Source organism: Scyliorhinus canicula, chromosome 12, assembly GCF_902713615.1.
Source record: "Scyliorhinus canicula chromosome 12, sScyCan1.1, whole genome shotgun sequence".
Classification (NCBI taxonomy): domain Eukaryota; kingdom Metazoa; phylum Chordata; class Chondrichthyes; order Carcharhiniformes; family Scyliorhinidae; genus Scyliorhinus; species Scyliorhinus canicula.
Genome location: NC_052157.1, coordinates 115,087,498 through 115,110,267, shown reverse-complemented (window position 1 = coordinate 115,110,267; position 22,770 = coordinate 115,087,498). Strand labels below are relative to the sequence as shown.

The 22,770-nt window shown below is 47.8% G+C and overlaps 2 protein-coding genes across 3 annotated transcripts in view; both read left to right on the top strand.

Annotated features, from left to right (window-relative positions):
• tmem132e (transmembrane protein 132E) overlaps positions 1–22,770 on the top strand; it is a 780,602-nt gene that overhangs the window by 198,654 nt on the left and 559,178 nt on the right. The window lies entirely within an intron of this gene.
• Positions 11,268–11,682, top strand: LOC119974694 (cytochrome c oxidase subunit 7B, mitochondrial-like). The gene has a single exon (XM_038813829.1). The coding sequence runs from the start codon at positions 11,297–11,299 to the stop codon at positions 11,531–11,533; it is 237 nt and encodes a 78-aa protein (XP_038669757.1). The 5' UTR covers positions 11,268–11,296; the 3' UTR covers positions 11,534–11,682.

Sequence of the window (22,770 nt, the reverse complement as noted above, 5' to 3'; positions counted from 1 at the left end):
ATAGACTTGATTGTCTCCTCGTGTGTTGCATGATTCCATGTGTACCTTAACCATTCACTACTCTCATCCCAGTTTATTTCTCAGTAAAATGAGGTGGTTGTAACAGTTAACCTGTTAACTGAAGTGTCAAGCTATGGTCTTCCATTTCCCTTGTGGGAAAAAAAAGCTAATGTAGAAATGCAACAAGCTAGTGATTTCAATTCAAATATGATACTGTGCTGTCGTGGTATTGAACATTACCCACAGCAGTCATTTTTTCTGCTAGGTGTGTCAAATTGAGAAGGTTTTAAGCCCATACACTAAAATTAACATACTAATTAAGTTCATATCTTACAGAAATGAATTCTTCTTAAAATGGTGCATTGCTAATTAGAATTTAATCACACTTGTTTCTCATACGTAATTACAGTTTACAAACTGGAACAAGACTGACTTAGTTACATGTACTATTTGCATTGTTTAACGCCACTGCAGCTTGACAGAAAGCAATTTCTCTTTTGGATTCTTTTAAAATAAAGGGGACTATTTTGCACCCGCAGCAGCCGATGAGCTCAAATGGTGAAGTGGGTGCAATATCTCACAAGAGATATTTGCCCCTTGCCGGTGATGTAACGAGGTTCTTGCCCAGGAAGGTCGGTAACCTAATTTCCAAATGTTAACATTTCATTACTGGGTTTTCCTCCCATCACTTCCACCCACATTGGATATTGCAACCTTGCAGGCCTGACATCACGCCAGCGCACAGCTTTATAAAAATGTGCATTTGGCGACTGCATCTTGAAGGGAGATAGCGGAGATGAGCAGATCGCCACTACCCACCAGGGAGTCTTTGAAGAGGGGGCACTGAAGAGTCGGTGGGGAACCCAGATAAGAGGGTTGCTGGTCTGGAGGGTAAGGGGTGGTCGGGAGAAGCTCCGATGCTGGCCTTGATCTCGGGTCTAGGGCAATAAAGTCGGGTACAGCTCCTGTTCTGGCCTTCAATCTCCAGTCCAGGAGGATGGTGGGAGGGGTCATTGAGTGTGGCATCTGGTGGGGGCATTGCATGAGTGTAATTTCGGGAAGGGGGTTCATGAGTGTGGTGTCTAGTGCAGGTGCATGATTGTGTCATCTGGGGGGGCCAGAGACATGAGTGTTGTCTCCCTCAGTGTGGGAGATCTTTGCTTGGATGTTTGTGCTGAGTCCTGAGAGGGAATGGTGATCCTGTGTGGTTGCTTAAGGGGTGGGTGGGGTGCATCCACCGGGTCAGCACAGCAGGCGATAGTAATGTGCCTCAGTGGGGGTGGGAGCCATTTATGGGCATGCTGCCATTGGGAGGTCTTTGACAGGGGTTTATGCCTACGAGGGGAGAAGGACAGTTGAGCTGAGAGGACAATAATGCCACTAAATCAGTTCACCCACCCTCCGGCTGCAATCCATATTGGATTGCATATGTGGATGAGAAGAAGGACAGCAAGGTGGACATTCACACTGGCTATTTTAGGGAAAATAAAAGCAGTTTTAAGGGATTTATATTTGCATTGGTAAACATTAGAAATAAGGGATAGTTTTAAGTTGGTTCAATTTTCTGTGTCTGGAAGGGTGAAAGATACAGGGCTGGATTCTCCCAAAATGAGACTATGTCCCCACGCCGGCGTAAAAACGGTGGAGTTTTACTCCAGAAATTCCGGCAAATAAGTTCAACAAATTCATAGCCCTGCAGGGGGCTAGCAGGGACCCGGAGTGAATCTTGCAGCTTTTGCTGCAGATTCGGGCCCCCGCATATCCGGGTCAGAGACCATGATTGCGACCTCCAGTGGCTGCGCCATGCTCCATGGCGGACTTGGACCACGGAGCCACACCGAAGAAAGAGACCTCTTGATCAGCCGTGCGCCCTACCCTCAAATCCCGCACATTTAATCGCCGGCAAAATAGCAAGCCTGAGGACTGGAAGTGTTTTAGAAACTAGCAAAGGGCCAGCAAAACACTGATAAAAAGGGGGAAAAAAGTGAATATGAGAATGAACTAGCGAGAAATATAAAAATAGATTTGAAGAACTTTTATAACTATATAAAAAGGAGGATGCTGATGAAATTCTGCAACCAGCTAGATTTGAAGAGGATGCTCCACAGTTCTTCCTGGATGATAGTGATGGAAGGCCTTTGTCATAAAAAATATTAAAATTTGTTTCTCTTCTATATTTTCTCGTTTAAAATATTATTTTTTAAATGGACAATTAATTGGCTGATTAAGTGGCTGGGAGTTCTCGAAGAGTCTGAGCCGTTCCATTGGACAAAGGCTAACTCATCAACCTCCTGGAACGTGACTTGTATGAACATGCGAGCCAGGCCAACACACAGGACTCGTAGACGAGACGTCTGCACCAGTCAAATCTAAACAAAGGCAAGAGTTAATGGAACGCCCCTTCTCCAATGTTGTGCTAATGATTCCATAGTTAACTGCTGAAAATACAATGGGGTTAATGAGGGTCCTTAAAGTACATTGTTAGCTGAATGGCCTGACCAAAATGACCCTGTCACATGACTGAGACTTGAACTGTTTTAATTGATTTATATACAGCTTTTGAATTTTGTCTTTAGTTGCTTTATAATCCTGGTAGAGAAAACCGGATTCTAGGTGAGTAGACCGCCATCTTTCTCAAAGTCATATGTCCAGAAAGGATCCTGTAGTTTGCCTACAGTGTGAACTAATTCCCAGAATGCAACTTTGTTGCATCTTCAAACATCTCAACCAAATTCCTGGGACAAAGACCAGGGGCTGTGCTGTAATGTTCTGTTCTTTGTAACCCGGAGGGCGGCCAAACCACCAACCTGCACTAAATGCTTATACCGACACCGGACCCAGTGGTCACTGAGGCTACCAGCTACACACCTCCTGGGCTCCGTGCATCAGACTGTCAAGCACTGTCGCTTTCCCTTTGCACCCCCCACCCCCCCTCACACCGGCCCCCAGGAGAAGGACGCCCATAACCGCCGGGAGTGGGAGAAAACTGGATGGGGACCGCTGGACCTACGGCCCCTGACTGTGGCAGAGCAGAGGGTCCTGGACATGGTCGACGGTCCGGAGGAAAGGGAGGTCGCTGGGTCGGAGTTCGGCTGTGGGTGAAGAAGTGAGACCTTGCTGAATTGCAGTTCTCTGAGACACGTGTGCCAACCCACCCCACTCTCAACCCCACCACTCCCACTCCGCTCCCGCCCTGCGGTCTAAATGTGCGTCTTGTCTTATGACTTGCTGGAGATGGGGGCGGATGCATCCAGTGTGCATCCAGATGCATCCCCCAGCCTGTGCCACAGCCGGAGCCCCCATGAGCCGAGCACTGATGACGAGAGCAGCACCGATGGCAGCCCTCGACCTGAGACGCAGGGCACCCCGGACCTCGAGCCTGAGGATTACACATATTTCCCATCACAGCTGCCTCCAACACCCTCCACCATCCCAGAGACACTCCTCTCGGTTGGGCACTTTTGTGAAGAGGCTCCTGGCACACTCCCTGGTGCGCACCACACAGCTGATCTAATACAGCAGGTGGAGGTAAGAAAACCCGAGGAGACGGACGGTTGGAGGGCAGGCCGATCCCAGGAAATAACTGCCATCTATAGACAGGTTTTGTGCTTCTGGAACAGACTGTCCCATTGATTTTGGAAATGCAATTGCAGAGCTATGGACTGCATGAGGGGTTGTTGGCGAGCATTCTGCACCTGCAGACGCATTTTGAGGACTCCAGGAGAAGGGGGTAGTGCTGATAAAGCATCCCACCAAGGCCAGACCGCAATGCGGTAGAAACATTGGGGGCGAACGTTTTGGCTATGGATCAGCATGCCCAATGCCTGGGGCATTCTGTGCAGGCGATGGCCGAGGCCCAGGACAGGATTGCCGCCTCACAGGGAAATTAAAGCGGCGCTCCTGAGTGTGGCCCAGTCACAGCAGGCCATGGCTGGGAACATCGGCAGCATGCTCAGGTGTTAGCCGCCGTGCCACAGACACAGAGGGAGGTGGTTCAGTCACTGACTGATGTGACACATCAGAGAATTGGGAACGAGAATGCCCCAGACCTTGGACATGGGTCTTAGAATCGGCGGGGTGGGGGGCGCGATTTACGTGACGCAGCTGGTCCGCCGATTCTCCGATGACCGGAGAATTGGCGCCATTGCCGCCGGCGCGGTCGGCGTGGCGCGGATGGGGGCCTCTCTATGCACTCGGCGAATCTCTGAGCACGATGGGCCAAGTGGCCTCTTCCTGCTCCTATTTTCTATGTTTCTATGTAATCCCTTCCCACACCAAGAGCAGCTGCCTCCAACACCCTCCACCATCCCAGAGACACTCCTCTCGGTTGGGCACTTTAGTGAAGAGGCTCCTGGCACACTCCCTGGTGCGCACCACACAGCTGATCTAATACAGCAGGTGGAGGTAAGAACACCCGAGGAGACGGACGGTTGGAGGGCAGGCCGACCCCAGTGTGAATTCGTTGGTGTGTCTGCAGACTGGATAACTGTGTGCATCCATTCCCACAGAGGGAGCAGGTGAATGGCTTCTCCCCAGTGTGAACTCGTTGATGTTTCCGCTGTGTGGATAAATCAATGAATCCCTTCCCTCACTGAAAGCAGGTGAATGGCCTATCCTCAGTGTGAACTCGCTGGTGTCTTTCCAGGATGGAAAAATCACTGAATCCCTTCCCACATTGAGAGCAAATGAATGACCTCTCCCCAGCGTGAAGTCGCTGATGTCTCCGCAGGGTGAATAAAGCACGGAATCTCTGCCCACACTGAGAGCAGGTGAATAGCTTCTCCCCAGTGTGGACTCGTTGGTGTGACTGCAGGCTGGATAACTTTCTGAATCCCTTCCCGCATTGAGAGCAGCCAAATGGCCTCTCCCCAGTGTGAACTTGCTGATGACTCTGCAGGGTGGATGAATCAGTGAATCCCTTCCCACACTGAGAGCAGATGAACGGCCTCTCCACAGTGTGAATTCGCAACCAGGAAATATTCCAGGATGTAGGTGTTTTAGGCGAGAGAGGGAGGAAGGCAAAAGAGGTGGGGGAGTTGCAATACTGGTTAGAGAACATCTTGTTGTACAGAGGGAGGACACCATGGAATTATCAAATAACTAGGCACTGTGAATAGAACTCAGAAACAGGAAGAGGGCAGTCACTATGATGGGAGTGTACTACAGGCCTCCCAACAGCCCACGGGAAGTTGAAGAACAGAGAAATGTAAGCTGATTCTGAATAAATGTAGAAATAATAGGGTTATTGCAGTGTGAGACTTTAATTTTCCTCATGTTGACTGGGAATCCCTTGGGGCTAGGGGTCTGGATAGTGAGGAATTTGTTCAGTGTGTTCAAGAATGTTTTTTGGAACAATATGTGGATAATCCAACTAGAAAGGGCTATATTGGATCTAGTACTAGGGAACATGCCCGGCCAGATCATCAAAGTTGCAGTGGGAGAGCATGTGGCGAACAGTGACCACAATTCCGTAAGCTTTCGGATACTCTTGGAAAAGGACATGTGTTGTCCGAGGGTTGAGGTGCTAAATTGGGAGAAGGCGAACTACAACCAGATTAGGCAGGATTAGGCAGGGGGTGAGGAGGGCAAAAAGGGATCACGAAATATCCTTGGCAGACAAGATTAAGGAAAATCCCAAGGCATTTTGTACGTATATTAGGAACAAGAGGAAGAGAAGGAGAAACTCTTTCTCTTAGAGAAAGAGTTGGCCCATTCAAGGACAAACGAGGGAAATTATGTGTAGAACCAGAGGAAGTAGGTGAGGTCCTTAATGAGTACTTTGCATCGGTATTCACAAAGCAGAGGGACACGTTGATTGGTGGTGTCTCAGAGGGATGTGTAAACACTATAGAGCAGGCTGTTATCACGTGGGAGGAAATGTTAGCTGTATTAAAAAACACTAAGGGAGATGGCATCTATGCCAGATTACTGAGGGAGACAGATGAAATTGCTGGACCTCTAAAAGAAATCTTTGGTTATCCTCCAATCCTCTGGGATCTCACCTGTGGCCAATGAGGACACAATGTTGTACCGTTATTTAAGAAGGGTTGCAAGGATAATCTGGGTAATTATAGGACAGCATGGTTGACGTCAGTGATAGTGAAATTGTTGGAAAAGATTCTTAGAGATGGGGCGGGATTCCCCGACCCCCCGCCGGTTCGGAGAATTGACGGCGTGAATCCCGTCCAGCCGCCGGCTGCCGTATTCTCCGGCTCCGGGGATTTGGCGGGGGTAGAAATCTCGCCGTGTTGGTCGAAGGCCCCCCCCCCGGGCGATTCTCCGGCGCGCGATGGGCCAAGTGGCTGCCCGCTTTCGGCCGGTCCCGCTGGCGTATGTTACAACAGGTACTTACCGCTGGGACCTGGCTCCACGGGCGGCCTCGGGGGGGGTGCGGGGGGATCTGGACCCAGGGGGTGCCCCCATGGTGGCCTGGCCTGCGGTCGGAGCCCACCGATCCGTGGGCGGGCCTGTGCCGTGGGGGCACTCTATTCCCCTGCGCTGGCCGGTGTAACGGTCCGCTGTGGCCGGCATGGAGATGAGCCCCCTCTGCGCATGCGCTGGGATGACGCCAGCACACGCTGGCGCTCCCGCGCATGCGCCAACTTGTGCCGGCCAGCGGAGGCCCTTCGGTGCCGGTTGGCGTGGTGCCAAGCCCCCGGCGCAAACCACACCGGCACCGGCCTAGCCCCTGAAGGTGCGGAGGATTCCGCACCTTAGAGGTATCCCGACGCCGGAGTGGTTCACGCCACTCCTTCGTGCTGGAGTTGCCTGCCCCGCCTGTTTCTGAAGACTCCGGCCCGGGATCTATGCACATTTGGAATTGAATGGTCTTATTATCGGCAGACAGCATGGTTTTGTACGTGGGGTCACATGGGGTCAGCGGTGAACTGGATGGATTCAGAATTGTCTTGGCCATAGAAGTCAGAGGGCAGGAGTGGAAGTGTGTTTTTCCGAATGTACCTGTGGTGCTCCACAGGGACCAGTGCTGGGACCTCTGCTCTTTGTAATATATATATAAATTATTTGAAAGAAAACGTAGCAGGTCTGATTAGCAAGTTTGTGGATGATACTAAGATTGCAGGAGTTGTGGATAGTGATGAAGATTGTCAGAGAATACAACAGGATATAGATAAGTTGCAAAATTGGGCAGAAAAATGTCAGATGGAACTTAACCCAGACAAATCCGAGGTGGTGCATTTTGGTAGATCCCATTCAGGTGGGAGCTATCAAATAAATGCAGAACCATCAGGAGCATAGAGACACAGGGTGTGTGGATAACCCCGAGCACCCCCTCCTCCCCAGTACAAGGGTAACCCGACAATGGACCCCCTCCAATACGGTAGCACAAGTGGATAGCACTGTGGCTTCACAGCGCCAGGGTCCCATGTTCGATACCCCGCTGGGTCACTGTCTGTGTGGAGTCTGCACGTTCTCCCCGTGTATGAGTGGGTTTCCTCCCGGTGCTCCGGTTTCCTCCCACAGTCCAAAGACGTGCCGGTTAGGTGGATTGGCCATGATAAATTGCCCTTAGTGACCCAAAAGGCTAGGAGGGGTTATTGGGTTACGGGGATAGGGTGGAAGTGAGGGCTTAAGTGGGTCGGTGCAGACTCGATGGGCCGAATGGCCTCCTTCTGCACATATGTTCTATCTATCTATCAATAGAGAGCCCCAAATTAAAGAGATGCCCACGAGAGACCCCTCAGAACAGACCCCTGCCTGGAAATCCCCCAGAAGCGATACCTCTCCTTGGAGCCTGCACCAGAAGGGAGTCCTCTGTCTGGAAGCCCCTAGAAGAGAGACTCTTTATCTAGAAGGCCCCAGAAGGCAGACCCTTATCTGCAAGCGGGAGAGCAGTCCAAACAGAGGCACTGCTTTAGCATACACCTGGGGAGTTACCCCTTTGGCCAATGGTGTCAGGTACATGGTTTTTAAGACCTGCGCTAATTCCCCCCCAGTAATTCCAGGTCCAGTGGACCGGAGAATCACAAGGGCCTGGAGAATATGGTTCCTAAACTGTTTATAGCATGCAAATGGATCTTAATGGTCTATTTGCATCCTCCCGCTGATGCTGGCGTGAACCTCGATCCCGACACTAGCGGAGGGCTGGAACAGCGGAACAGGTCCGCCGTCTGATGCCAATCATATTTTCTGCTTGATACTGGATTCTCCATGTCCGCCGTGGCTTGTGGAATTCCCGAAGCGGCAGAGAATCCAGCCCTACATCGAGAGTACTGTGAGCAGTTTGGTCTCCACTGGCAAGATTCAACCACAAAACATCTAAATGCACAATTCTCCGGCCTCGTTACGCTCTCGCTCAAGCAAAACAAGGCCGGTGAATAGCGGGAGAGGCAGAAAACGAGAACCTCGCCAGGCACCAGACAGTTTGCAATGCAACCTGCCTGCTCTCATAGGCAAAATCAGGACCTCACTGTAGCGTGGTGAGAAATAAATCATCACCACCTAAGCCCTATTTCCATACAGTTAATGAGAGTCACCCCATATCCAATGGCCTCCCGTGACTCAGCGACCTCCCCAGCAAGTGGTCACGCTGGCGCCAAAACTCCTTTTGAAAAGCATGAACCTGGCGAGAACGGCTTCTGTGGGAGCCAAAAAGGTGAGTAGCCACAGGCAAAGAGCACGGGGTACTGGGCTTGCCACCCCAGTGCTCGGTGGGGCGTGGGGGAACTGCAGCTGGGAATGGGGACCCTCCGCAGGGAAGGGCCGCTATGGGAAGTTGGGGGTGGCGCTGGGAAGGCAACTGGGGGCAACCACAGGCAGTACCAGCATGTCAACCCCTGGATTGTGTGAACCTGTTCCGAGCTCAACCCTTGTCCCTCCCGGTCTGTCCCATTAACCACCCATAACCCCTATCAACTGTTGAGACCTCAGGACATGTGGCTGAAGGGTATTGCTAATTGAGAATTGGAAAAAGTGGTCAAGTGAACACTTCACACAACCCATGTGGAGTACCCTGGGAGGTGGGCCATGTAGCATGTGGGAGTCATTGCCTAGCATCCCAATCTTGATGCCTGGACACTGTGCTTCAACACTGCAGCAGGCAACACCACACATGTTTAACAGCGCCAGGGACCCGGGTTCGATTCCCGGCTTGGGTCACTGTCTGTGGGAGTCTGCCTGTTCTCCCCGTGTCTGTGTGGGTTTCCTCCGGGTGCTCTGGCTTCCTACCACAAGTCCCGGTGAATTGGACATTCTAAATTCTCCCTCAGTGCACCCAAACAGGCGCCAGAGTGTGGTGACTAGCGAATTTTCAAAGAACGTCATTGTGTGTTAATTTAAGCCCACATGTGACACTGCTGTACTTTTCTTTGTTCTTTGTTAATAAAGATTATTATTATTATCAGTGTGGCTACTGTCTGGGTGTCTATGCAATACTCCTACCAATCCGAAACAAATCCAATCCAATCCAATGGGAGTGACCCTTGAAGAAATGTTTTTGTCTTATTACATGGCTTCAGTGATGTCATTGTGTAGGTGGAGCTGGGCTGTGGCCCTGGGAGTTGGTTTTACTTTACGAACATAAGAACTAGGAGCAGGAGTCAGCCATCTGGCCCCTTGAGCCTGCTCCGCCATTCAATGAGATCATGTCTGATCTTTTTTGGACTCAGCTCCACTTTACGGCCCGAGCGCCATAACCCTTAATCCCTTTATTCTTCAAAAAACTATCTATCTTTGGTTTGGGCTTGTTTTGCTGGCTCTGAGTTTTTTTCCTTTCATTTTCACATTTGGCTGCTGAACTCAGAAAGATCTTGGCCTATCTCTCTATCGTCAGTTTAAAAGCTGTTTCCAGATTACCTGACAATTTAAAAGAAATAATTGCATTGTAGCCACCTGGGGTGACCACTGCCCAAACACAAAATGGAAGATTGCAAGGAATGCAGGGAAAATTGGACAGGTTGTAAAAAGCAAGCAGCTTGCAGAGTGCTTGTATATTTCAACTGCTGCAGAAACCAGTTTGGCTGTTGCTGAAACCAGACAACGCTATGAAAAGAAACAGTTAGCATATTAATGAGGCGATAACGGGCGATCCCAAGGCACAAAAGAAACAAGTTAACACTAATCGATACATTGAATGGAAGGCCAGGCTTTTCGGCGCCAAAGAAGCCCAAAACAATAAGTCCCAAGAACCGCTCCAGTGATCGAGCAGCTGCCCCGCTATTGGGGAATTCAAATCAATCGATTGGGAAGAGACCCAATCGATTACAAGAGTATAGAGGGTCCGCCCAGGTGGGCGCAAGACCCTGAGAGGAGTATAAAACAGAGACCCCGACCCCAGCTCGCTCTCTCTGCCAGCCTCTCCTCGACTAGCTCTCTGTCAGCCTCTCCTTGACCAGCTAGCCCTCCCAGCAGAACACCGTTGCAGCAGAGGTCTGGGCAGAAGCCGCCAGCAAGTAAGTCACAGCGCACGCTACGGGAATAGACACTCCTGACCCCTTTAGACCATAACCACTGGAAGCCTGCGGACCCTGGACAAAGCTAGAAGCCGTTGTCCCCTGATCCGGCAGTCCCCTTATCCAGATAGGTATTTGAAATGAATGAAATGAAAATCGCTTATTGTCACGAGTAGGCTTCAAATTAAGTCACTGTGAAAAGCCCCTAGTCGCCACATTCCGGCGCCTGTGCGGGGAGGCTGTTACGGGAATCGAACCGTGCTGCTGGCCTGCTTGGTCTGCTTTCAAAGCCAGCAATTTAGCGTTGTGCTAAACAGCCCCTATTGGCCTATTAGCGGTAGGATTAGCCTAGCCTTATAGTTTATATGCATGATTAGTAGATTATTGTAATATAATAAACGTGTCTTGTTTGAACTTACTAATTTGTGTATGGTTTTATTGCTTTGAACTTGACCTTGAAACTTGTGGTGGTATCTTAACGATACCTGGCGACTCCAAAGCTAAGTAACGAAACAGAGCCAAATTGAGTGTTAAGCACACTCACCCAGAATGAGCAACAGCATTCTGGAAGGAATTCAAACCTGCTGTTTTGGAAAGGAAACAAGAGCATCCATACCAGGTCATGAGTGCTGTGTGCTGGGCCACAATTTTGAAAAGGATTTTTTTGTTTCTGGGATTTTGTTATTAAATTGGAACAGCTTAAGGGGGGAATTTATTGAGGGTGATACATAGATGACTATAGCTGTGTGGGGTATTTATGTTTAGTTGATAAAAATGCTTACTGTGTGTGTTTATAAAATTTAACTAAATTTGTAGAATAAAGCTTCTTGTTGATTAAAAGTGCTTAATGCCGGTTTTGCAGAAGGGTAAAGGGACGCACGGTGGAGATGGTGCCTTTGACCAAGAGCCTGCTCGCCCTGTCCGGTCGGAGCATTCGCCGAATTGCAACAAGACAAACTCATCATAAAACTGGTCCTGACTTTCATGACCAGTATGGAAATGCTATCCTTTTGGGAGGATTAACTTTCTGTATTGGAGTCTGGAGTTATGTTGCCACACAGACTGGGATCACATGGAACCTTTCTCCTGTTGGCAAAATCGCCCCTCAAAAATGGAGGGAATAGATGAACAGACCAAGTGTTTGCAAGAAATTGAGTGCAGATGTGCTGCAATGCAAATTTGCTTCTAGTCTCATGGCTTCTACTGTACTGATTACCTCTGTATATTGGGTTTCATCGTAAATAAATAAATTATATAAACTTTAAAAAAAAAAGTGCTTAATGCCTCTGTTGAAAGGCAGGCCCTTGTGCTCATCGTAACCAAAATCGACAAATAGTTGTAGGTCAGGTGAACGCCATGATATACTTTGGATTTTTCTAAATCCTGGCCCATAACACCGAGTCTAGATCGTCTCTCACAATTGTTCCCATTCCATATCTCAATACGTGTGCTTCCCCACCACCTTTTCCTTTCCTCCTGTCCTTCCGAAAAGTCAAATATCTCTGCTTCCACCTTGAATATTTATTTGTACTAATGTTAAAAATATTTTTTCTCGCTCTTTTTAAGTAGTGAAATCATAATTTTTGCCAACTTATTTGAGGTTCTGTTGGATTTTTCTATTTACTTTTCATTGTTGGGGAAAGATAATTATGAATCTACTTCTGCACAATATACCATGCTTTAATTGGGACATTTGCAGCATTTTTGGGATATAATAAACTTCAATAAACAGCTTAATTCTGTTGCTCGTTCTGGGTGAGTGTGCTTTACACTCAATTGGCTCTGTTTTATTCCTAAGCTCTAGAGTCGCCATATATCTTGATGATACCGCCACGAGGTTCAAGTTCAAGTTCAGATCAATGATTCAATACACCAGTTAGTAAGTTCAAACAAGACACGTTTTATTACACAGTTATTTGCTAGTCATGCATATAAAACTAAGACTAAACTGTTCCTACCACTACTAGGCCAATACTTATCTGAAATAAGGAAACTGCCGGATCAGGGAACAATGGCCTCTTGCTTTGTCCTGGATCCGCAGGCTTCCAGTTGGTGTGGACTAAAGGGGTCAGGAGTGTCTACTCTTGTAGCGTGCGTTGTATGACACTTACTTGTCGGTGTAGCAATTGGCCAGGCCTCTCCTTCTCACGTCCAAGTTCCTGGAGAGCTGCTGCAAAGGTGTTCTGCTGGGAGGGCCGGCTAAGAGAGAGAGCTGGGGTCGGGGTCTCTGTCTTATACTATTTTGGATTTCATGCCCATCTGGGCGGACTCTCTATAAACTTGCAATCGATTGGGTCTCTTCCCAATTGATTGATTTGAATTTCCCCAATAACGGGGCTGTTCCTCGATCACTGGGCGGTTCTTGGGGCTGTTTGTTTCTTATTGTCCGGGACTCCTGCTGGCGCCGAAGAGTCTAGCTTGGCCTTTGTTATTCTTAATTGTGTCCATTGTGCCCGGGAATCACCGGGAATCGCTCAATTAATATGTGCAGTTTATTAGTTTCTATGCTGTCTGGTTTCTTCACAGGCAGAATCCACAGAGAGGTTCTGCAACTTGCTTGCCTCTCTTTCATTGTCCAATTTTCCCTGCATGCAACTCAATGTTCCATTTTATGTCGGTAAGTGGCCAGCTTCGGTGGCTACACTCTCTCATTGTGATCCTAACGCGATAACGTGAAGGATCACACAACTACGGTGTCTTTGTTCCCTGACCTCAGCAAGTTTCATGGCCTCTGCACTTTCCTCAACTATGCAGAGAATTTTACCTACAATCTCTATTTGCCGCTATGTCATAAGGGGACATGCATTATCAAATCACAACGGGAACCTCTAACTCACCTTAAATAAACTACACTCAACTTACATTCCATCATTCTATCTTCCTATCAGTACAGATTATAACAATATTCATCATACACTTCTCTGACTCGGCTGTCAAGCTCAGAGATACATAATCATTCAAAACACATTCCTTTATTTACATGGCAACAATGGCGAAAAAATCCTTTATTACATTTCAAGGGGTTCGGGGAACTGATGGAAACCGAAGATAGGGGACCGCATCCTATATACTGTCGAGGTACGAGAACGGTATGCTCTCCTTCGCCATTTCCTCATCCTAAAAGTCTGTACTATGATGCAGACAATTGCCAGTGCCAAAAGCGATTCTACTACATATGACAAGGAGTACCAATTCATAGATTTGGTACACCAGGTCGGGTTACTGCTGCTTGTTGCTGGGCTTTGAGTGGTCTGGGGAAGTGAAACATTAACGGCCTGTGGAGCGGGGGAAAGGGGGTTCGCGTCCGCGCGCAACCACATGGATCCCATAATCCAGAATACAACAATGAAAGACAGCTGCTGCATCTTCTCTTCTCTTTTCTTTTCCTGCCTTGGTCTTCTCTTGCTTTGATCCTGTTCTTGGTCTCTCCTCGGAATGTCCAAGTTATGGGATCAAGCATAGTGTCTGTTAGTGATCCGTTTAACATCTTGAATTTTAGTATGTCTGTCCTCTTATGCCAAGTGCCCTTTATGATTGGTCACTCCATGTGACTCCCTTATTTTATTTTATTTTTTTTCAAAAGGAATTTAGGTCCAGACATACACTTAACTACTGTGCCACTGCGAGCCGTCTCGCAGGCTTTGCAATTTACCATCCCAATGTTCCTGGATGTAAATAGCATGTGGAATGGCAACCAAAGGGCTACCTAAAATAAAACAAACAAAACCAAACTTTTAGAAACAAGACTTTCGAAATGAGTTGCGTATGGGCCGCGACGGATAAGATTTTGGGTGGAATCCCCGGGTAAGGCGTGCTGTGCTGTACCCGAGCTTAGTTGACCAGACAGGGCGGGTCCTCAATGCCGTTTCTCCACTGCCTGAGCGACCTGAAATGAGCGGGCAAGAATGTAGTCATCATGGGGGTTGCCTCTTCTGTCTTCCAAACAGAAGAGCAGTTATGAAACTGGAGCTAGGGAGCTCCCAGTGGATTCAAGGGAGAAGCCTTTAGCTGGGCTTCAGACATTTCAGCTGATTTGGCGTCTTGCAAATTCTCTGAGATATCTGCTGATAAGATGTCCGTCGAATCAGAAGGGCAGTTATGAAATGGGGTCCGGGCAAGCTCTCAGCTGTCCTAGGTGACCAGCAAGCCTGGCAAGTTCTCTTAGGTATCTGTGGACAAACTGTGCTTGTGGCCGCAGAGCTACTGTTGCTGGAAAACAAACAAAACACAAACAAACAAACATGCAACAAACATACTGCAGGTTCCATTAGAAAAGGACACCGTTTATCTCTCATGTGGTTCCTCTTTTTACATCATCTGGACACCTCAATCATTATCTTCTGCGAACAGGGTCGCAAAGGGGTTGCCGTGTCGGGAGTCAGACTTAAAGTCATCCTCTTCTCCCGGATCCCATACCCTTGTATGGATCAGGCGTGCTATGGTTGCATTGTGTGAACGGGGGTCCATCTCGTCATTCCGTACGAGCCTGGAAGAATTGTCGCGGTGCCAATGAGTGTTGTCAAAAATTGAATTAGGGAAAGTGGGGTCGTCATTGTGGGGCGAGGGTTCTGGGTCTGGGGCCTTTATGTATATGATCTCAAAAGGATCACTGGAGTCGGGTTCGTAGTCGCTATGTGTGTGGTCTGTTGTATCGGGGCAGTACAGAGGCGTGCTGTGGCTGTCGTCAGAGTCACAGTCGCTGTCTCTGCTGTGGCAGCTTGTGGGCGTGTCGGGGCGTGGTGTAAAGTCAATGGGCGGAGTCGATGTCAAGTCCGTGGAGGTGCTGGTCTGTGCGGGGGAGGGTGGAAATGTGTCTCCTGTGGGCGGGGTGTGGTGTTCTGCTGCGTCTAGCAGGACATGGTGTGTGTGTGGTTGGACTGTGTTCCATATGCCTTTAACTGGTTAATATGGAACCAGGCAGTCTTCCCATTGGGGTACTTTATTTTATAAACCGAAGGGCTGACTTTGTCCGCAATTGAGTACGGACCTGAATACTTTGGGGCCAAAAATGTGCTGGGATTATAAACAGACAGCATCACTTGCTGTCCAACCTGAAACTCTGTGGAATGTACTGTCCGGTCGAAACAAGCCTTGCCCTTTTTCTTTCCCAATTTAACTGCGGCTGTTAACTGAGCCGATCTTAAATTTTCCACTAATTGTTTGACTGCTGTCTCGTGTGTGAGGGCTGTCACTTCTAGGCTGGTCATAACGAGTCCTAAAAGGAATTCAGAACCTTTCATGGGGTGTGTGTGGGGTGAAACCTGTTGAAGCTGAAGCAGTATTCCTTAAAAACAGAAGTGCGAATGGGAGCACCGAATCCCAAGTCGTATTGTTTTCCTGGACCATCTTTCTAAGGGTCGATTTTAGAGTCCGATTCATGCGTTCCACTATACCGCTGGACTGGGGGTGGTACACAATGTGGAAATTTTGTTTAATGCCGAATATGGTCAGGATGTTCTTCATGACCCGTCCTGTGAAATGAGATCCCTGGTCCGACTCAATACTTCTGGGGAGTCCTCATCTAGTAAAGATGTGGTGTGTCAGGATCTTTGCGGTTGTTTTGGCCGTGTTAGTTCGTGATGGGAATGCCTCGACCCATTTGGTGAATGTATCAATTACCACCAAAACGTATTAATAGCCATTCCTGCATGGGGGCAATGGACCTATAAAATCAATCTGGAGGTTAGTCCAGGGGCCATTAACGGGGCGAGTGTGACGAAGCTGAGCCCTTTTAGAATACCTCTCCGGGTTATTCTGTGCACAAATTAAACAATTCTCGATGTAATGTGAAACATCTTCTTTCAAATCTGGCCACCAACAGAGCTGTCTCAGGTGGGCTGTGGTGGGGTCTATCCCTTGGTGTCCATGACTGTCATGGAATAGGCAAATCATTTGATTCCTGTCCTTCTCAGGAACCACATACAGTTTATCTTTCAGAACCACACCATCGTGTGTGGTCAGAGCGTGTTTAAACTTGTCATACGGGGCCGAAAACTTTCCTCTCACAATCTCCCTGAGATTGCTGTCCTGTTTTTGGGCCTGTATTAAATCCTCAATGTTTGTCTGTAAGACCTGAACTGAACTCACAGGGGCGCTAGCGGGGGGTGTCCAAAAATGTCCGTGCCTGGAACCTGCTTTTGCCAGTGCATCGGCTTTCACATTTCCAGGGGGGGATGACCGATGATGACTTCTCACTTTAATTATTCCGTATATCCTATCCTTTGCCTTTTCTAGGATATGGCGGAGCAATGGGGCTGATGGAAGGAGCTTTCCATCCGCGGAAACAAAACTTCTTGACTTCCACAGGGGTAGGAAATCCGTCAGACTGTTGCAGACTATTAGACTATCAGAATATATATCTGCTGGGCTGGGGAACGAATCTGGGTGGTCCACTATGTAAGCTATGGCCCCGATCTCTTGCTGCCTGCGCGCCTAAGTGACCGGGTAACTTTAAAGCTATCTCTTCTAATGCACGTCCCTGCGTGTCCTCTACATAGATGCCGCATCCTGTTATGCGTTCACCATTTAAAACAGTGGATGAACCATCCACATAAATTCTCAAGGGGGCACACGTGTCAGTGTGCGGGGGGCTTGGAGTTGAACTTCCTATCTTCCTGGGGGGCATTTTTGCAATGAAGGGTCCTGTGTTGTGGAGGGGGGCTACTATATCGCAATCATAGGGTTGTCCTGGGTATTGGAGGTTGTCTGCTAAGAAGGTGTGTGTCTTAGTCCGTTTCACTGTGATGTCCCGTCTCTGTAAAAGAAGGGTCCACCTAGCTGCTCGAATTTGGCTAACTGAGCCGCCCTGCAGTCGTCTGTATGGTTCCAACAGTGCCCAACCAGTCCTAAAAATGACCGGAGGACTGAAACATTTTGGGGAAGGGGCAATTTGACAATCGAGTCAATTCTTTTGAACTCGATCTCGCGTTTGCCGTGCGTGATGATCGTACCCAAATACATCATTTTACTCTCCAATATTTGGGCCTTTCTGGGGTTCACTTTACATCCGATTGTTTGAAGTAGCTGTAGGAGTTCAGACAGAAGCGTGATGTGCTCTGCCTTGGTGTCTGTCTGCAGTAATAGGTCGTCCAGATACTGTACCAGACATTCGGGTCGGGAAGATTTTGATAATCCATTTGCTAGCTGTCGGTGGAAAATGGAGGGGGAATTGTGGAATCCTTGAGGAAGGCATGTCCACGTGTACTGCTGACCTTTAAATGTGAATGCGAATTTGTACTGGCACGCCTTCGCCAATGGGATTGACCAGAAGCCGTTGCTAATGTCCAAAACTGTAACATACTTGGAGTTGAGCCCCTGCTTGAGCATGGCCTCGGGACTTGTTGCTACCGTGGGGGCTACTGCGGGGTTGACTTTATTGAGTTCCCGATAATCAATGGTCAGACGCCATGATCCGTCGGGCTTCCTCACTGGCCAAATTGGGGCATTATTAGTTGAGGCTCCTGATCTAAGTACGCCTTGCTGTAATATGCTCTCTATTACTTTCGCAATTTCTCCCTCTTCCTGGGGAAATCTGTATTGTCGCTGGGGTTTAGGGTCAGGTCCTGTAACATGAACGGATCCAGTCATTCTGCCGCAGTCGTGCCTGTGACTGGCAAATGCTGATCGGTTGCTGTTTAAAACTGCCCTAACCTGTCTGTCCATGGAGAGCGTGGTCGGATCAAAGCAATAATCTCCTACTGCGCTAATCCTGTTTTCATACTCACCTACTGTGAGCGTTGCGGGGGCTCTTTCAGACCTTGCTATTCGCCAGACACACTGATTGACTGGGTCGAACGACAGGCTGTGTGCATTCATGAAATCAATTCCGAGTATGTGTTCTGCTGTGTGGGGCAGATCTACTAGAACAATGGGGTGTCTGGTGGTGATGGTCCCTAGCTGAATGGGTACAGGGGCTGTAATGTGTCCCTGCTGTGAGTAGCCTGTAAAGCCGCTGAGTGTGATTGTGGCTGTAGTGGGCCACGTGTCCTTTTGGAACATGGTGGAGGAATTTATGGTTGTGCGGGACCCTCCTGTGTCCCAGAGTAATTCTATGGGCTGTCCCCGAATTTTCGCTGTGACTACCGGTCGTCCGGACCTGTCCCAAAGGGTGTCACAGACCCAAGTGGGGGAGCCCGAACACCGTCAGTCCGTTCCGTCCACATTGGTCTGTCCTGACTGAATCCCTATACTGTGAATGGGCTTTGCTCTATTCCTGTTCAGAGTGCCTGTCTGTTGGCTTCTCTTAAATTTCTGTGGTGCATTGCATTCTCTAGCAAAATGTCCTAACTGTCCGCAGTTAAAACATTCCTGTGACTTCTGTGGGGGTCTGTTCTGTCCCTCATTTACCCAAGCGGGGTTTTGGTGTGCTCTTACTGCTTGAATGTCTACCTCGGTTTGCGCCTCCTCGGGCTTCTTAAATGCTTTCTTACCATGGATAGATTGCTCCCAAGCGCGGGACAATCTTTTCAAGACCCATTTTTCATTATGGGCCTCTTCTGAGGGGTCGTAATTAGAGCAGGCTTTCTGTCCTGCCTCTGTGGCGTGAGAGATAATAGTGCGGGTCCATTTAACCATGTTATCTTGGGTCAAATGTGCACGGTCTAATTCACCGAAAACTGCAGTGAAGTGAATCCACAGCCTTCCTGCAAATGCTGTGGGGTGCTCGGTCTTTTTTTGCCTACATCTGTTTAGGCCTTCTTCTGGGTCTCCTCTGTTATACCCTATCGCATCCAAAATAGCTGTTTGCATTTCTTCGAGGGTGCCTCCTCCAACGTTCTGTGGGTCGGGGAGGGCTGCTACTACTGATGAGTCTAAACTCAAAACTGTGAGATTAACCTGCTCTCGCGCATCAAGGCCGTACATGGTCGCCTGCTTTTTAACTTTCGCAAAGAATTGGTGGGGGTCTGAAGTGGGGAGGAATGGGTGATTTTCTTACACGCGTCCCTTAGTTGAGTCACGGTTAAGGGGGTGGTGTAAGTGATCTCGGGTGCACCGTTTGCGGTTGCTTTTCGTTGGGTGGTGACTGGGTTCATTGGTGCGAGTGCTATCTGATCTGTGGGGGGTTGGGGCGCTTTCCTTTTCTGCTGTGTTTCTAGCGCACATGTTCCCTGAACATATCGGTGCGCTGTCTCGCTTAACTCCGGCCAATCTGGTGCATTCTCTTCCTCTAGTTGCGTTCCAAAAGTATCTTGGAAGTCATTCTGAACAGAAAGCAGAGATTGCAGCTCCGCAATCTGCTTCCTACACTTTGCATGGTCCACTGTGCTTTGCCTTTGCTCAGTGGTGGCAGCGTGGAGTGCTCTTAATGCTGCCTTCAGGTCGCTGCACTGCTTCTTCAATACCTCTACCTGCTTTTCTGATTCCTGTCTTATCAAGACTGCACGCTGCACATCCTGATAGGCTTTTTCATATTGTACTTGAGAGCTGCTCAGATGGGCTAGACAGGACTGGTGAGTCCTCTTGGCATCATCAACCTCTCTATCCTTATCTGCCAACTTCTTTCTTAATTCTAGATTCTCTCTCTCTATATCACTGACATCCACTTTACTCATGCGATGCCTTTCCTCTAATTCTGCTCGGAACGTCCTGACGACCTCCTCTGTGCCTCGCAATTGTGCCAGACAGGACACAATTGCTATCGGCTTATGTGCTTTACCTAGATTCCTTTTGTGAATTGCGCTCAGGTCCTCCCACCAAGTATGTCCTGTACTCCCGGGGCCTGTTTCCTCATTCGAACAGAATTCGCTCCAAAGGGGCCATCCTTTCCCTTTGAGGTACTTCCTGATCTCTTGTTCCAAAACGGGACACTGACCTACTCTGCTGGTCGCTGCGACCACAAACTCTTGGGGGTGCATGAGGCGTTCCATTGCCTGCATGGCCATCTCTTTCTCAATGCTCTCGCTTAAATTTAGAACAAGGGATGCTAAGGCAGTGTTATAAATTACAGGTACGGCTTTCGCTATTTTCCGAAGTATAAACTCCCGACAGTTTGTCACAACAAAAATCTCTCGGTTTTACCTTATAACCCTGTTAGTTACGCATGCAAAAAACACACTTCCGAATTGTGAGGATTGATGTGAACTACTTGAACACTTGTGGTTTTTCCTTTTCCCAATTGGATTTCTGATTCAAATTGCTGGGTTCTCTCGGAGTGGGGGGGCCACTTCTAGTCGAGTCCCGTCACAGTTCGCCACTAAATGTTGCTCGTTCTGGGTGAGTGTGCTTTACACTCAATTGGCTCTGTTTTATTCCTAAGCTCTAGAGTCGCCAGGTATCTTGATGATACCGCCACAAGGTTCAAGTTCAGATCAATGACTCAATACACCAGTTAGTAAGTTCAAACAAGACACATTTATTATTACACATTGTTAAGTAATGGGTTAAGAGACATTGCAATTAGTTGTCTCATTTATGTTAAGTGTTCAATGATTGTCTCATTTATGTTAAGTGTTCAATTATTGACACTGATATGTAAAGGGGCTTCAGGTGGACTCTGGAGCTTGTGATGATCTGTAGAGTTCTGTGCAGAGTGAGTTTGAACCATTAAAGGTGTGTTGGTGAAAAAGGAGCTGAACTCTTGCCTCTTCATTCCACAGCATCTAGTACATGTTAACAATGGTAGCAGAGAATGGTTGCTGTGTAAATGTGAAGGCTTGAAAGATACAATTTTTCCAGATCAAACCAAGGAGTGAAAAAAAAGAAAAAGGGAAACATGGCTGAACCCAGGACAAAGATGGCTCATTATGATTATCCTCCCCTATTTTCTGAAAGGGAATCATACGACCAATGGAGAAGTGCAGTAGTTATGTGGACTAAGGTGACTGCCTTAGGAAAGAGAAAAGAAGGTATGGCATTGGCTCTTTCTTTACCATATGGCAGTAAAATCCGAAACAAAGTGCTTTCTGAGCTGGAGTTGGAAGAGTTAGACTCAGAAGAAGGTCTGGCGACTTTATTACTTTATATGGACAAGATTTATAAGAAAGATGACTTGTTAAGTGCGTATGAAGCATGGTTGGATTTTGATAAGTTCCGGAAAATGGAGGATCTATCTATGGAAGACTATATAATGGAATTTGGCAGACTATATAAAAGGCTGCAGAAACACAGGCTGGAATTTCCACAGTCTGTCTTGGCCTTTAAATTACTTTACTGTCCTCGACTGAGCAACATGGATAGGCTCCTGGTTTTGACAGGAGTTCAGTTTACGGATAACGATACCTTATTTGAACAGGTGACAACAGTTTTTAAAAAAAATTTGGGGGAAACATTCGATTGCAATGGCTCTGATGGCCCAAATAGGTCAGCCTGCTATAAGGCAGAATATGGAAGATACACTACTAACAGGATGGCAAAATTGTATGGCTACGAACAGGCCTCAAGACTATAAAAGAAGACCGAGACAAGGAAATTATGAAGACAGAAACCCAGTTAGAACCTACAATAGGAGGATGAACCCCAGAAATGCACGGGGCATAATAAATCGATGTTTTCGATGTGACTCTCAATACCATTATGCTTTCAACTGTCCAACTCGTTATGATAGAGTATTTGAAGCGACACATGACACGGAAGGGTCAGAAGAGGAAAAAGATAGTGACCAGAAAGAAGGCATTGTCCTATTAACAAGCTGTTTTACGCCGGTAATGAGGGTGTTGGTTGCAGAATCTTTTAACTGTGCTGTATTGGACAGTGGCTGCACATCTACTGTGTGTGGGATTGACTGGTTAAAATGTTATCTGGACTCATTGGATGCTGAAAATCGTAACAAGGCTAAGGAATTTAAAAGTTCCACAAGATTCAGGTTTGGGGATGATAATACTCTGAAGTTGCTGAAAAGAGTGGTGATCCCTTGCAATATTGCTGGAGTGAATCATTTTATTAGCACAGATGTTGTATCAAGTGAGATACCTTTGCTTCTGAGCAGACCGTCGATGAAGAAAGCACACATGAAGCTGGATATGGAACAGGATAAGGCAACAGTTTTTGGAAAGACGGTGGACTTACAATTTACGCAGTCGGGACATTATTGTATTCCATTATTGACAAATAATGTTTCAAGTAGAGTGGTTAAGGATGTATTAATGACAGTTGATAATGCGTCTTTAGCTGGTAAAAAGCTTATTGTAGTAAAACTGCATAGGCAATTTGCACATCCGTCTCCTCGGAGGCTGAAAAATGTATTAAAGGATGCAGGGGTAAGGGATGATGACTATTCTAAGCTGATAGAACAGGTTAGTGATCGTTGTGTAGTTTGCAGGAAGTACAGAAGGACACCAGCACGACCGATAGTAACCCTACCTTAGGCCAGGGATTTTAATGACATTGTGGCCATGGACCTTAAGATCTGGGATAAAGCAAATAA